Source organism: Ictalurus punctatus, chromosome 1 (assembly GCF_001660625.3).
Source record: "Ictalurus punctatus breed USDA103 chromosome 1, Coco_2.0, whole genome shotgun sequence".
Lineage (NCBI taxonomy): Eukaryota > Metazoa > Chordata > Actinopteri > Siluriformes > Ictaluridae > Ictalurus > Ictalurus punctatus.
The window spans coordinates 33,194,068-33,210,790 of record NC_030416.2 but is presented as its reverse complement, the minus strand read 5'-3'; the positions used below and the strand labels follow the sequence as shown (position 1 = coordinate 33,210,790).

Below are 16,723 nucleotides of genomic sequence, written 5' to 3'. Positions count from 1 at the left end.
TCCAGTAAACAAACAGAGTGTGTTTGTGTGTGTCATATGATTTAGATGTTATTTAGAGGTCTGGAGAAGGTGGGCAACATTGGATACAGTTTGGATGAGGGTTCAGTTTTTCATTTAGAGGAGCGTGAGAGGTTCAACCTCACAGTTATTGTTCTGGTTTGCCTAAGGCAATTCATAGCGCTGCACCGACTTCTTCTTTCCACACACACACCATCTGTACCAGCATCACTCACCAGAGACACACTGGCCTTTTCTCTGCAAAGGTGACCCTTGGTTTTCCTTCCCTCCCTCTTACTCACTATGTCATTAGCAAACAATATCACTTACCTTTTCAGATCATAGCTAAAAATGATATAGGATGCGTGTCATAACTACATTTAGGTTTATTTATATTGGCTTTCTTCAACATTTAAAGCATGTGTCTAAATCTGCAGCCTTGTTCATTTGGCCCGCATGAACTTTGCTTTGGATACAGCAGATACAAAGCATAGTGTTTGCTCTACAGCGTGTGTGGGCTAACACCTCGGATGCTAACATAAAACCGACGAAGTACACCCCATGGAAATTGGACAGCTTTCATTCGTTGATTCACCTATGAATTCTGCATCATATCAAAGAGTGCTTGAAGATAATGTGAGGCCGTCTGTCTGAAAGTTTAAGCTGAATTGAAAGTGGACCTTTCAACAGGATAATGATCCTATGCATGCTAAGAAATCCAGGCTCAAAAAAGAAGACGGCTCAAAAAAGAAGAAATGGAGGGTTATGGAATGGCCGAGTCAAAGCCCAGATTTGAATTCCATTGAAATGTTGTGGGGGGATTTGAAACAGGCAGTACATGCAAGAAAACCCTCAAACATCTTGCAACTGAAAGAATTTTGCATGGAAGAGTGGTCAAAAATTCCAGCAAGCCGATGTCAGAGACTGGTGGACAATTATGCAGAAACGCCTAAAGGAAGTTATTCCTGCTAAAGGGGGCAGTAGGCCAAGGGTGTACATACTTTTTCCACAGAAGAATATCAAATCTATTGATATTTCTGTCGAATAAATGACTGAAAAAGCAAATTTTCCTTCTGGTTTTGTTCGAGTATATCAACTTTATTAATCGGCACTGTTTCAAAGATGATCAAATGTTTGCTTGTCCAAATATGTCAAAAAAGCCAACAATTTCCATGGGGTGTACTTCTTTTTTCACATGACTGTATATCACTACTGGCTTGACTGCGGTCTGAACGTGCATTAAAATCAACAGCTGTCTGCGGTGCTTGATGTACATCACACTCATCTCTAAAAATGGTTCAGAAGCATGCGTTGTATCATCGTGTTGGCGTATCATTTATTTTAATTTCAGAATCTAGGTTGTTGAATATACTTAATAAATAAAAACAATTGGTTGAAAGGTATCAATCAGGAGAGGGGCACAAAAGAATTGCCATAACATTAGATGTATCGTGGAATACTGTGAAGGCCATCATCAACAAGTGAAGAAAATGGGACACCATGGTGATGTCTATAAGAACAGGACATCCCTCCAAATTTGACGAAAGGACCACAGCAACACTAAAGGAGATGCAGGGATATTTGGCAAACACTGGTCACTTCCTGCATGTGACAACAAGTTCTCATATTCCTCACATGTCTGGGCTATGGGGTAGGGTGGCTAGATGGAAACCCTTTTCATGAAGAAAGTAAAAATAAATTAACTAATTAAAATAAAATAAAAAAGCCCACCAAAATCACCCCAAACCATGTGGCAAAATGTATTATGGCCCTATTTTGAAAATATTCAAGAAGACTTATCACCCGAACAACACCATACCTCTGAAAGATAGCTGAATATGAAGAAAAATGTCACCTTCCATTATGATAGCAATCCAAAACAAAAATCCAAGTCAACAAAGGAATGGCTTCAGAAGATCAACATTTTGGAGTTGTCCAGTCAGATCTCAGGTCTAAACCATATAAAAAACCTGTGGAATGGCTTGAAGAGGGCTCTGTACAGGAGATCTATTCGCAAGTTCATAGATCTGGAGCATTTTTGAAAGGAAGGGCAGAATAAAATCGCCAAATCAAGGTTAAGTTGATCAATTTTCGCTAAGCTGCTAAACTCTTAATCAAAAAGACTGAGTAATGTATTACAAGCTAAAGGTGCTTTAACAAGCACTAGTTAAAGGGTGTGCATACTTATGCAACCGAGTTTTTCCTTCTCTTTTCTTTTTTTCTTTAAAACATTTATATTTGTTCACCCGGATTTTATTGGTTGTTATATTACATTAATGGTGGAAAAAGGTCTGACATGACTTATCATCAATTTTCTACATCCCAAAAACCTGCAGTTTTAAAAGGGGTGTGTAGACTTGTTATATCTATGTTTATATCTGCTGTACCACTGCCTATCTACTACTGATCTACCACTGGCCTACCATCACTGCTAATCTACCACTGCTTATCAACCGCTGACCTGCCACTACTGCTAACCTACCACTGATCCACTACCACTGCTCATCTACAGCTGATCTACCACTAATCTATTGCTGATCTCCTACCTCTTATCTGCAGTTGACTTGCAGTTGGTCTACCACTGCTGGATCTTCCACTGATCTACCAGTGACTTACCCCTATGATCTACCACTGCTGATCTTCGACTGATGATCTACTATTGATCTATGGCTAATCTACCACTGGTGAGCTGACTTACTACAGATCTACTACCGCTGATCTACCACTGATTTTCCACTGCTGATCTACCACTGCTGATCTCTTGCTAATCTACCCCTGTTCAACCACTGGTGCTTTATCGCTGGTCTACGACTACTCAACTTCTGATCTACCATTGATAATCTACTGCGTATCTACTGCGTATCTACTACTGATTAACTACGACGGGGCGGCTGTGGCTCAGTTGGTAGAGCGGGTCGTCTACTAATCGTAGGGTTGGCGGTTTGATTCCCGGCCCGCATGACTCCACATGCCGAAGTGTCCTTGAGCAAGACACTGAACCCCAAGTTGCTCCCGATGTCAAGTTAGCGCCTTGCATGGCCGCTCTGCTACCATTGGTGTGTGAATGGGTGAATGAGACACAGTGTAAAGCGTTTTGGTTAAAAGCGCTATATAAGTGCACCATTTATCTACGACTGATTACCCACTATTGAGCTACTATTGATCTGCTGATGATCTGTCGCTGGTCCACCACTGCCAATCTGTCATCTACAGATAATCTACCATTGATCTACCCTTTCTGATCTGATGCTGATCTGCTGATCTAATGCTAATACACGTGATCTAATGCTAATCAATCACTAGCGCTGATCTACTGCTGATCTATCAACCATCTGCTTCTGTATATCCTCTGCAGTGTTCGTATTGGCGAGCATATTCTGAGAGAAAGGGAAATGTAAGCTTTCTGAGATTTAAGCCACATCCACTTTTACTCTATCAGTAGTGCACCGTGGAAAATCAACACTCTAAAACCTCTGGGAGGCATAGACCTAGATGCCAAGACCGCACACCGTCATGGACACACCACCTACTCGATTGCAGATGATTCTGAAAGTGGCACATTACATGGGGATGTCTGGTTTGTGCACTTGTCCTTCACTGAATCATTCAGACGTAGAAGCAGACTGCACGCTGACTTTCCAGTATTTCCACAAGCTCTCATCATTCTGGAACTAACCTGATGGGGCAAATCCTCTTACAATCCTTTTAGACAGCATGGCGAGAGGCAGAAAGGAGACGTTTCTCCCAGGTAAACATGGCCAGGATGTTCGATTGATGTTGGGGGAGAGGAAGGACAACATTTTCTTTTTCTGGTCCCTACAGGCTGAGGGTAGAATACTAACACAGCAACAGCCCCGGTCAATACACACACACACACACACACACACACACACACACACACACACACACACAATGAAAGTGTTCCAAACGGAATTAAAGGTAAAACTGTTATCAGAATGCTCTCTAATGTCATGTATTTGACAGTTTTTAAGGCGGTTAGATCATATCACATCACAAATGTTCCTGTAGCGTTCAGGAAACACTGACGGTGCTGTATTACTCTTAGTCTTCACATTTTTAAAATGTCATTGACGCATAAAAACAGACATCATTAAAAACTTTATACGACTAAAATTGTTGCAAAAACTCACAGAATGCCCAGAAACCCAGGGTGTTGTATTTATGCATGTATGTATGTATTTATTTATTTATTTAAACCAAAAGCTTCAAATAACATTCTGCCAACCTGAAAATCATAGCTGGCCTCCTCCACTAACAGGAAACATTAAGTATCCGTCAGTGAATTTCACAGATTCTAAGGAAGTAACCTTCTAAGGCTGTAACCTTACAAAAATAATGTTAATTCGATGTCCTGAAAACATGTGCCGCGAAAAGTGTGGCTTCAAAATGTTCTCAGCTTTATTCACACAATGACCCTCAATAATCAAGCTGGATATAAACTCATTTATTGTCTTTTTTTTTTTTTTTTGGGAAAAACATTTGTATCCTACTCATGCTCTGAGTGTGTGTAAATGTACGCATAAGAAGATTAACTAATGTACACCTTGACCCGATCGACTTCAAATCATATCATTTGCATGGATTACTGCAATTACTGGAGTATACTCCTGACATTAAACAGTCCATACAGGATTCTGCAGAGTATTTTTGTGAGTGTTGCAGCCAAAAATAATCTCACGATGCAACTTTTAGAGGTCGTTGTGCTTATTTTGTGGAACACTACTAGAACTAGCGAACTCACAATCGCACAAAATGGTTTTGCGCGGTCTTCCGCAGTGATGTCTGTTGGTAAATTAGACCTTTGAGCTGCACTCATGTGAATCAAAGGGGGCTTTGGCTACATGCGCATTGTGATGACGTCACATGACACAAATCTGCAGTGATTTTGAAAAATTGCAAGCTCCTCAGAATATTATGGACTTCCCTTGATTTTGTGGTTCATTTCTGCAATCACAAAATGGCTAAATCCTGGAGTTTTGCGGGTGTCTCTAAATGCAAACGTTCAGAATGCGCTTTGTGCCTTCACAGGTGACTGAAACTTTTGTAAATCCGGTGAAGAACTGTAATTCGGTTTGGATTACGCAAACATTTACACACAATTTACACACTACTTAAAAGATTAATAAAGGGCTCAAAGGCCCAAAGTTCCCCGTTTAATAATAAGTAACAAGAAAAAAAGGTTCAAAATATGTTCAGCTAATCTATAAACAAATGCTAGGTGGGTAGTCTGCCAGTAGAGAACTGTAGGAGAACATTATTATTAGTCAGCGTTAGGACCTAACGTTCACACAACATTCACACAACAATGTTCTACAAAGGTTTATAAAAAAGATGTAAACATCACGATTGAACGTTCTTGAAAGCAAACATTCCTGCAAATGCAACCGTCAGAGAGCGTTCCTGCCGATGAACAAGCCGGGAATGGAGGCAGGTCCTGCACATGCCTTTCCTACACAGGGACACGCTGACATTGATACTGAAAAATCCCGAGAGGTTTCTAACAAAACATCATTTCCTAAGCCTGACCGCTGTTTCCATTTTTTACTGATGGCTTTGGAGGTTTGTTTTGTTGATTTGCTCTTATGCCTTTCATTTCCTTTGGGGCACCAGTTTGAATTAATTTTGATAGACACCGCAATGCCACACATGAAGAAACAAGAGGAGATTGCGCAAAATTTCAATACTTTCGCAATTATAGCTCTATAAACACGGAGAGAGAGCGGGAGGAGGGGGGAAAAAAAATCACTTTCAGGAGCATCAGTGTTTTCTCTTGTGTCAGGGGCATGGGGATTATAATGCGCCTCATTTATACTCTTTCTCCAACTTAACAGATGAGTGAGTAGATTCTGTTTACTGTTGGACCGCTCTCTTTTCCACACACACACACACACACACACACACACACACACACACACACATTTAGGTTTACATAAGATATGAAAGTCTGACTAGCCTAAAGTAAATGTTAAAGCCCGTGTGTTAACATAAGCCCCTTTTCTGTGTTTTCTCTCAGTAACCAGATCTGTCCTGCACCATCCCTTCCCTCCCATTATCCCCTCCCCTTTAATTAAGTCTTGGCTCGCTGTTCTGCATCCCAGCATTCCTGCTGCTTCGGCTATTATAGCTCGCCGTATGGAGTGCTGTGGCTGCCAGAGGCCCTGCCTGGCATGACTCACCTGGGGTAAATGAGGCCGCTTGATCATACCCACTCTCGCCTCGGGTGCCTGTGTGATGTTGAAGAGCGCCTGCAGGGCACTCAGTGCCGCCTTTCTCTTTGCCAGCTTCTTGCTACAGCCTGTGCCCTCGAATATTCTGCCATCCACCAGCACGGCCATCACAAAGCAGCGGCGAGCGCGTCGGCCCCTGGTGCTCTGGCACAGGCAGGCGTAGCGTGCTCCCGGTCGCAGATTATTCAGCAGCACTACAGGGCTTGGTGGAGGAGGCGGTTCAGGTGTCGGTGGAGATGTGGAAAAGTGGCCGTCGCCTTGCCTCGCTTGTACCACCATCAAGTCCAGCGTGTGCCGCAATCGAAGCGCGCTAGAGAGCAGCTCAGACTTGGCTGAACGAAAACTGTCAGGTTCGAAACCTTTAAACAGCGTTTCAGGGAAGTCCGAAAGGTCAGAGGTGAAGTCCGTGGTGGGATTAGATACTCCTCCCATGGCTGAGTGAGCCTGAGCGGCGTTGGGGAACTGCACGAAGGAGCTAAGCGCTAACTCAGCTGCCCTCATCTTGGCCTTTTTCTTAGTAGGACCCGTTCCCTCGAAGGTGAGCCCGTTGACGTCGACGGCGATGGAGAAGAGCGGAGCGTGCACCGGGCCCGTTTGAGACACGGTGCGGTACTGCAGACCCGGACGCAGCTCGTTCAGCTGCACCACGGCATTCTTCGGGGTGTCTGACCATGAGGATCTTCTGCAGCACACTCGCAGCTCACACACACGCCCGTTGTTGTCCTCCTCTAATGGACGCTTCCGTTTCAGAGTGCCCGCGCTGCTCCGAGACGAATCGGACAGGAAGAAGGACGGACGATCTGATGCCATGATTGTGCGGTCTTCAAAGTTCCCCGTGTTCCAGTTCTCTTTCACCTCTGTACTGCTGGTACCTGATAGAAGACAGTGGCAAAACATACACCCAAACTGAAATACCGAAATATAGAGGAATGGAATCTGTTATTTACAGTAAAGTGACATTGATAGTAAAGCTTTTGCACATGATATAGGATGCATTTTTATTCATTTAACAGGAGGGTCTGTTATCTTTTTTTCTGGTAAAAGAACAATAACTTAATGTCACAGATCCTTGAAAATGGACAGGCAGTAACTGCAATGCTTTAGTTACTTTTACATTATTTTAATTATTGTATTTATAGTGTATTTTTTTTATACAACTTATTATACATTTTTAGATTTTTTAATGTTAGTTTCTTCTTTCTGTTACTGCTATTATTATTATTATTATTATTATTATTGTTATTATTATTATTATTATTATTATTATTATTATTATTATTAAATATGGTCATATATTGTGGAATAGAGCTACCTTTTATTCTGATACATTCTGTACACATATACACTGCACAAACCGTATATTACTCCTACAGAGAATGTATAATTATTATAATATTTCATTATTATTATATATTATTACAATATATACACACATTTGGACATTTTCACTTAGGGGTGTACTCACTTTTGTTGCCAGCGGTTTAGACATTAATGGCTGTGTGTTGAGTTATTTTGAGGGGACAGCAAATTTACACTGTTACACAAGCTGTACACTCACTACTTTACATTGTAGCCAAGTGTCATTTCTTCAGTGCTGTCACATCAAAAGATATCATCAAATATTTACAAACATGTGAGGGGTGTACTCACTTTTGTGAGATACTGTGTATATATATCGTATCATGGCTGACCCTGCGCTCTGACCCCAGCTTCCTGACAGGCTGGGGTATGCGAAGAAAACAATTTCACTGTGCTCTACTGTATAGGTGACCAATAAAGACTCATTATCATTATCATTATATATACATATACATACATATATACTTATATATACTTATATATATATATAATATATATATATATATATATATATATATATATATATATATATATATATATATATATATATATATATATATATTACAGACTACTGATGCGCCTTTAAAGCTTGATCCTAAAAGATAATTAAAGGTACACCACATGCATCTTCCCGGGTAAAAGCTACAAAAGATGTACCTTTCAAGGTATCACCATAGCGACAAGGAAAAGTTCAGTATGTCACTTTTATTTCCCAGATTGCAGGCTGGATCACTCTGAGGAAATGCCAATGAACATTTCTTTGTAGCAGCACATCATGCTACCACCACCACAACAAAAAGAAAACACCTATACGCCAGCTAAAGCGAGTCACCGGCAGCATGGGTGTTTATCAGTTTATAAAGTCAGTTGTAAATGGGTGTGATGTCTCAATTTCCTCTCCTCTCTGTTCTCTTATCTTTGACTTACAACCAGAAGAAAAACCTGTCAGATGAAATACAATGATATAATAATATTAATACCAGAAAGAAAAAAAAAATCCTCAAGTAGCAGTTCCTGAAAGCTCCCTGTGAGTGTGGCTCTTATTTAAGTGTTTTCAAATCCATGGACAAATCCCAGCAAATGGGGAAATTATCTGCTAAATCGCCTCTGTAATCTGCCTCTAAAATTGCCTCAGGGTTCACGCTTAAAGTCGGTGCGATTTGTCTCCAGTATTCAATGCAAAGCGGCAATCTCTGTCATAATGGAGGAGAGCACACACTGTGCCCGAGTTTGAGAGAGAGAGAGAGAGAGAGAAAGAGAAAATAAAGACTCTGTTTCATATTAAAGCTTTCTAGACTCCACAGCTTGCCCAACTGTGCTACACGCTTCTAAAACATAGTGTTGGCCTACAAGTGAACATATTCTCATAAATACTGTATTGATCCTTTATATACTATAACGATATTTTTTGTGATAGTATCTACCATGTTGGTTTTGTACTCACTTAGCGTGTCTTCATCCTCTGTGCTGCTCGGACCTGGACTCATATACTTGAAGGGGACAATCAGTGCAGACAGCATGCTGCTTACTTTTTCTGTAACACACACACACACAAGGAGTAAAATATCACGTGAGCCGATCCTGGGCTGGAGAACCAACCAAAAGAACATGCTTAGGCTTTACACGAGGCTTCCCATTTGTGGCTTTTTCGCAAACTTTTGTGGAATTGTTTTTCACGAGTATGGAGTAAAGCACCGTAGGACATGCTGTTATAATAGGAGACTTTCAGACTGGTAGTTTGAGCCGTGTGCACACTGGGAGATTTTTAATAGTCCTTTGTGACCGTTGCTTGTCAGACTGTAGGAACATGATCCCCGCTGTAAGCCATGTCACACTGTAGGATCTCAGTCGTCATTAATGTCGGACTGTACGACAGTCACGACGCGAAAAAAACGGACACACGCGAGAAGACTCGTACGGAGTAGGAGAAGCCACACTACAGGACGGTGTCTCAAATCTTCTGACACGGCCAGAATTTAATTGGAGGAAAAAATTTTTATCGCAACGGCCGTTAATCGGCCTAAGACTACAGATTTTGGCCTAGGATTATAGGAATCTTTTAAGATTCTCAAAATTTTTCTCAGACGACCAAATCGTGGCCGAACTCTTACAGTGTGAACCCGGCTCTAGTCTGAAACAGAACATGGTTTCCTAGACAGATTGTTCATGTGAAAGCTGTCATGCAGACCACAGTACGGAACCTGCTGGGAACACTCACACTCGGATAAAACTTTACCGTTTTAACCCTTACAAAACACACACACTGAAGACTCGCTTCAAAAATGTCAAATAATCGTCTCCTCACAGAAGACTTCAACATCGATTATACAATAAAAGGTGATTATTCGTTAAATAACAACACATTTGAATCTATTTACTATTAGAGTACGTAGAGCATACACCATACAAGTCCCTGTGTAAGTTGGAAAAACTATGGCAAAATAATAATAATAATAATAATAATAATAATAATAATAATAATAATAATAATAATGCGGACATTAATATAAACCTGTGATTTGCTTTGCAGAGCTGCTGTTCTAGAAAAGGAATCCACACCTTCTGACCAATCAGAGGCAAGAATTCAACTAAACAGCGCTGTGGAGTACATAACAACAACACGGAGTTTCATAATTTGGTCTTAATCAGGGGTTTGGAGTCTCTGTTTTGTCTAGCGATGAATTCAAGATTATAATAATGTTGAATAAATATATTAGTCCTCCATCTTGGAGAGAAGGAAGTTAAAAAGTGCAAAGGCTTTTGTTCAAGTCGAGATTCTCCATTAACATGTTATTAATGCTATTGATCCGGTTACACTGAAGAAAAATGATGTCTTTGTATATCATGTACAAAAAAAACGATTAAGCTTCTCATCAAAACGTAATTTCCTTGCTCAGACTGAATTCAGTTTAAGTACTCCTGAATTATGTAGCGTGAGCGTGAGCAGTTCATGTAGTATTAATGTAAACCAATTACATTACGAAATCTCACGAGGATGCTTAGTATCAAATTAACGAGTGCGGTAGAAGAGCACGGTGGTAATGTAGCTGCTGCAGAACACCAGTGACCTGGGATCAATCCTCTGGTCAGGTGAGAGCGTGGAGAACAAATAAAAACGTTGTACTTAATTTATCGTCACTATTACACACTCTTCCTGGCTGCTACTGCAATAGCGGCTATGTCCATATTTGGTATAAGTTAATCTGTTGAATACCCAGTCATAGCATGTTGTGTTTACATTTATACCATTTTTTAATGATATTGTTACTGTTTGGTACCTATCTCTTGCACTACCTGTTATATCAGACACTTCTACACTAGAACTGTGTACTGTTCGGTGCTACACTGTCACTTACTGTGCCTATTGTCCTGTTTTAATAGTATTGTACTGTCCTGTGTTGTTAGCACACGTCTTCACGTGCACTCTGTGTACAATGTGTAGATATTATTTAGCTCTGTGTCGTTTCATGTGGTTAGTGTGTTGTTTTATGTAGCACCGTGGTCCTGGAAGTACGTTGTTTCGTTTCACTGTGTACTGTACCCACTGTATATGGTCGAAATGACAATAAAACCACTTGAACTTGAACGTGAGTTTGACTTTATTCAGGGCGCTTTGAAAATACGTGCTCCAATCATGTCGGGTGTGAGGAAACAAGTCGTGTTAATGTAACTCAGGTCAATCATGTGGAATCGATGAACGCATTTGAATCAGGTAGATTTGAATCGAGATTATTCTTTTTTTCAGTGTAGTTTCGTCATGGGCGCCAGCTAACGTAAGTCCACGGATGTTTATAGCTTTACTCAGCAAACTAAATATCCATCAGTCCCTTCATCTGTTTCATTATGTTACACAACTATACAAACGACAGATTTACACTATAGTTTACTGTTCTCTATGTACACATGCATGAAATAATCTGAAAACCAAAAAAAAAAAAAAGTTTGATTTTATTAATAATTCCACCCACACAAGTAATTTAAGCAACGTGATAATAGGGAACATCCAGTCAATAATAAATTATTAATACGGTCTATTTTAAAATTCATGATATATTTTATCTATTATTATTATTATTATTATTATTATTATTATTATTATCCATCCATCCTCAACCGCTTACTCCTTTTCAGGGTCGCAGGGAACCTGGAGTCTATCCCAGGGAGCATGGGGCACAAGGCGGGGTACACCCTGGACAGGGTGCCAGGCCATCGCAGGGCCCAATCACATACACACTCACACACCCATTCATACACTACAGACACTTTAGACACGCCAATCAGACTACCATGCGTGTCTTTGGACTGGGGGGGGGGGAGTACACGGAGGAAACCCCCACAGCATGGGGAGAACATGCAAACTCCGCACGCACAGGGCCACGGTGGGAATCAAACCCCCGACCCTGGAGGTGTGTGGCGAACGTGCTTACCACTAAGCCACCCTGCTCCCTATTATTATTATTATTATTATTATTATTATTATTATTATTATTATTATTATTATTATTATTATTATTATTATTATTATTATTATTATTATTATTATTATTATTATTATTTTAAATATAGAGATGCTTTTATTTCTATATTTCCGAGTATACTTTATAGGACAAAATGAAAAGATAACTCACTGAATTTTAATGACATCTTCACGCTTTTTAAACCTAAAGCGATTGTATACAATCCAGTCATTTCTAAACATCGCTCAAAATCCGATAACAGCGTTAAACCGACGTAATACATCATACTATGCCTTTTACACCGACTTCAAAATAACCTCGTAACTGCTGAAATCTGATGATGATTGTATTATTAGAGGACATGTAAACGCACTTACCGTTTGTCCAAAAAGCATTTAGATGTTATTACAATCCAGTTTCAGAGAGAATAGCTTTGTTTCCATCTAAATATCAAATTGCATTTCAGGAAATAGGATTCATTATATGGGTCCACATTCCTCACTGTCTATCAACAATGGCGAGATGTATTTGGTGATTCATCGTAGAAACGGACATTCACGAACGGCGGTTACCGTACGTACACTTTCTATGTCAAGCGATTTCATTATTTACTCAGAGAATGCACTTCCATCACTGTTTAATACAGAGTGCTGGAGAGGACACTTTTTTTTTTCTTTTTCATTTTAAGAAAGCCACTTACTGATAACCAAACATTGCTGACAGTTTCCTTTCCTCTCTTCTTGAAGATGTGTGTATTTGTTTATCTGTGTGTGTGTGTGTGTGTGTGTGTGTGTGTGTGTGTGTGTGTGTGTGTGTGTGTGTGTGTGTGTGTGTGTGTGTGTGTGTGTGTGTCTGTGTGTGTGTTGTTTACTCTGGAGCTTCCTATTAGAGACATGAGTTCAGGGCACAGTGAGAGAGACTGACAGAGGAGCCGGGCTCCATAATTATATCCCTCCTTGACCCACTGTGGCCTAATGATCAACAACTTTAAAGACCTGACATAAAGCTGTGAGGATGAAGAGGGAGGAAGAGGAGAAGGAGTAAGAGAATCACACACACACACGCACACACGCACAAACAAACTCCCTATAGGACCTCATCATGATTTCCCATAGCTACAGTAAGACACACTGCTGCTGTTCATTGCTTAGAAAAGAAGAGTCAAAACAGACAAGCAAAAAATATTACAAGAAATTATTCACAGGAAATATTTAGGTGTAAACATGTACAATACACGTAGAAAAAAAAGTCATTCGTCCTCTGTTTGTGTTTCTCGAAATTGTTCGCTATATAGAAAATACAGTAACTTAAGTATTACGGGTATCTAGGGGGTGTGTATGCAAATTCCTGGACTTAAAACAAATTTTTAATGTATGTTTAGTCATCCAGTCACCCACTTCAAAATTTCCTTATTATTAATATTATTATTATTATTATTGTTGTTGTTTATTTGACTTTTAATTTAAACACACCTAGATGACTGTCTAGAGATCTGTTTTAAACTGATTACTCAAATTAATTTGTATTGTTTCCATAATAGCTCATTATATTCATTGCTATAAAAGTAGTGATGGGATACGTACTTCTTCTACATGTAAGAGAATTTTTGGGGTCACTAGAGAGAAAGTGTAGTGTAACATGAGCTCAAGTTACAAAGCTAGAATGAAATTATTTTTCTGAACACATTTTGCAGCTAAGATCATTCAAGCTATAGACTGACTTTTGTGTATGTTAGCTACGCTGGTAGCGTACATTTAGCCAGCGTTTAACAGAGTGCAGTTTTAGAGCGCAAGGAACGTCGGATCATACGTTTTATAGGGACACCATTTCAAGACATCAGTACATTTGACCTTGGTAGCTTGGATTCTCTGGATGAAATGTAGCACCAAAATGGCTGTTCACATGAGGGAGCGCCCCCTGCACATACCCCGAGCAAATGGAGAGAGAGAGAGAGAGAGAGAGCTAAGAAATAAACACAATCTGAAGCTGTGTCACCTATCAGAAACCTTAAGAAATCCTTCCCGCTTGACTGAAACGTGACAGCAGGGATTCTGACAACTTGTGTTGAGTGAGATAAGGAACGAGAATCCAATTATTTCTCCTTACCAAGCTGTAGCCAAGATGCTCTCTCTCTCTCTCTCTCTCTCTCTCTCTCTCTCTCTCTCTCTCTCTCCCCTTTTCCATCAGAACTGAAAAAAGATTTCTAGGTCAAACACAGAACAGCTAAAATGCCGAATGTCAGCAAGTAGAAGCGAAGATACAGAGCTTCCATTGTTCTCGTCTTCCGTGTCACTTCCTGAATGACGACTGCTGGGGATAGGCCGTGAATAAATAATGGACGGTGCTATCATCATCATCTACCAATCACTCCCAAAGTGCTGAGACAGTCTTTCAGCATCAATCACGGCATTGAGCGATGATCCTGAGGTGTACGGAAGTTCACCGAGGAAGGTTTCATCGAGTCCGGTTAATACTGGCTAATATGAACCCTGCATCAATTGTGAGATTTTTATAACAATACAATTGTTATATTTTAAACTACAATTCACATCCAAGTTCATTCCTGTACCATCAGATTCTTTGGTTTCTCATGATCTGCAAGTGTATATTTACTCACCTCGGTGTGATAGACTTTGCCTTTGTCTGAATTCATTCTCTATTTATTATACAGTGTTTTAAGTCCCAGTGCATGTGTAGTGTTGTCTAAATCCGAAGTAAACAATTATATTACCAGTCTATTACCTGGATAGTTATAAATACTACACCATAAATCCATTATAGACTATTTTCCCTCCAATTTCTCTCTGATTTCTCTCTAATTTGACCAATTCCCACCCACTAGCTAGCTTTTTGTGAAGGATAAAAAACACGCTTCCTCCGAAACACTTCAAGCCAGACAGCCGCATCTTTTCAAACTGCTGCTCATGCTGCGTCACACACTCAGAGGAAAGCACTATCTACACTCTTCCTCATACATGAGCTCAAATACCATTAGGATTGGTGAGTCTCACTATGATAGACAGGGGAAAGTGAGTGTGTCTTCCCTCTCACCCTGAAAATATGGTCAGTTTTGACCATGGCTGTGGCATCGTCGGGATTTGAAAGCTTTTCTGTCGCTTCCCTCAGGAGTCTAATGTACATTATTGATGGGAATTCGGGCTCTTTTCAGTGAGCCAGATCATTTTTAATGAGCTCACCAATAAGAGTCGACTCTTTAGGCTCTCAAACGACTCAGGTCTCAACTAGACAAAGAATATTTAGACCAGTAAGGATTTTTCGTCACATTTTTTTTTTTACTTTTATATCTAATCATACACATAGCTGCAGAGGGGACACTTACAGTATTTAGACAGAAGATGAAATGCCATTAAAAAAAAAAGATTCATTTAATTAACAAAAGCAACATCATACGTTACTGTGACCCAGACCCAGATAAAGTACTTAGTAAAGATGATTAAATTTACACTAATAAACAGCTGACATGTTGAAAAGTTTTTTTTATTTTTCATTCAATTACACTGCAAGTGTACACAAATAAAGAAAGTAAACCAAAAGAAAAAAAAAATGCTTATACACTACACGAGTTGGCTCTCAACGTTCAGTTAAAAGAACCAAATCGTTCTTATCAAACGCCTCGTTACACGTCACTACTGTGTGACCAATGCAACTAACTTCCACAAAAAAATGCCACTAACTTCCACTTATCCTTCCTTCAGGGTCACGGGGAAACCTGGAGAGTATCCCATCGGGCACGAGGCGGGGTACACCCTGGACAGGGTGCCAATCCATCGCAGGGCACAATCACATACACACTCACACACCCATTCATACACTACGGACACTTTGGACACACCAATCAGCCTACCATGCATGTGTTTGGACTGGGGGAGGAAGCCGGAGTACCCGGAGGAAATCCCCGCAGCACGGGGAGAACATGCAAACTCCGCACACACAGGGCCACGGTGGGAATCGAACCCCCAACCCTGGAGGTGTGAGGCGAACGTGCTAACCATTTTATGTTGTATTTAATACAGAAATACACACGTTTTAACTGTATTTTCTACATCAAAACCTTGCTTAACTGTCTTATTAAGTGTCTACAGCTAGCATACTGAATAATGTCTATTTTTATTTGTTTACGTGTTGGCACAGTGTTCTGTTTTGATATTGTTGTGTCTGGTTTAGCTTTATAGCGTCTGACTTTTTCCCCCCTGTTTCACATGTGCTTTTGTTCTGTCTGACTTAAACCATTTCATGTTTATGAATAACGGTTGAAAAAAAAACCCCTAATTGTTAAATATCTAAAGTGCCTATTCTTTTTTTTTTTTTTAATTAGATTTGTTTTTTTAACTTCGTAAGTTGACAGTTGTGCGTTTTGGCCGCACCAAGTTGAAGACTCGACATTTCAATCTAATACGCCTCGGAAATAATTGCTTCATTTGTCAGTGTAGAACAGTGTGTGCTTTTTCATAAGCAGTGACAAAGAGAATAAAAATAATACATATTTACTCAATTAACACATTTGTCTCTTTGTCTATGTGAGAACCTGATGAATAAATACGATCGGTGAAGCTTTGTGTTCTTTCTTTCTTTATTTATTTAATAATTTTTCCGGTATTACCTAAATTATTTCGTTACTCCAAGTCCAAATTTGCCACGATC

At 40.0% G+C, this 16,723-nt stretch overlaps 1 protein-coding gene across 1 annotated transcript in view; it reads right to left on the bottom strand.

The window, feature by feature from the left end:
- Positions 1-16,723, bottom strand: part of adarb2 (adenosine deaminase RNA specific B2 (inactive)) — a 227,919-nt gene that overhangs the window by 77,045 nt on the left and 134,151 nt on the right. Inside the window, exons 2-3 of the mRNA XM_017480853.3 lie at positions 9,049-9,138; positions 6,195-7,117 (exon numbers count right to left, since the gene is read on the bottom strand). Coding sequence (XP_017336342.1) covers positions 6,195-7,117; positions 9,049-9,138 — 1,013 coding nt within the window. The remainder of the gene's footprint in view (positions 1-6,194; positions 7,118-9,048; positions 9,139-16,723) is intronic.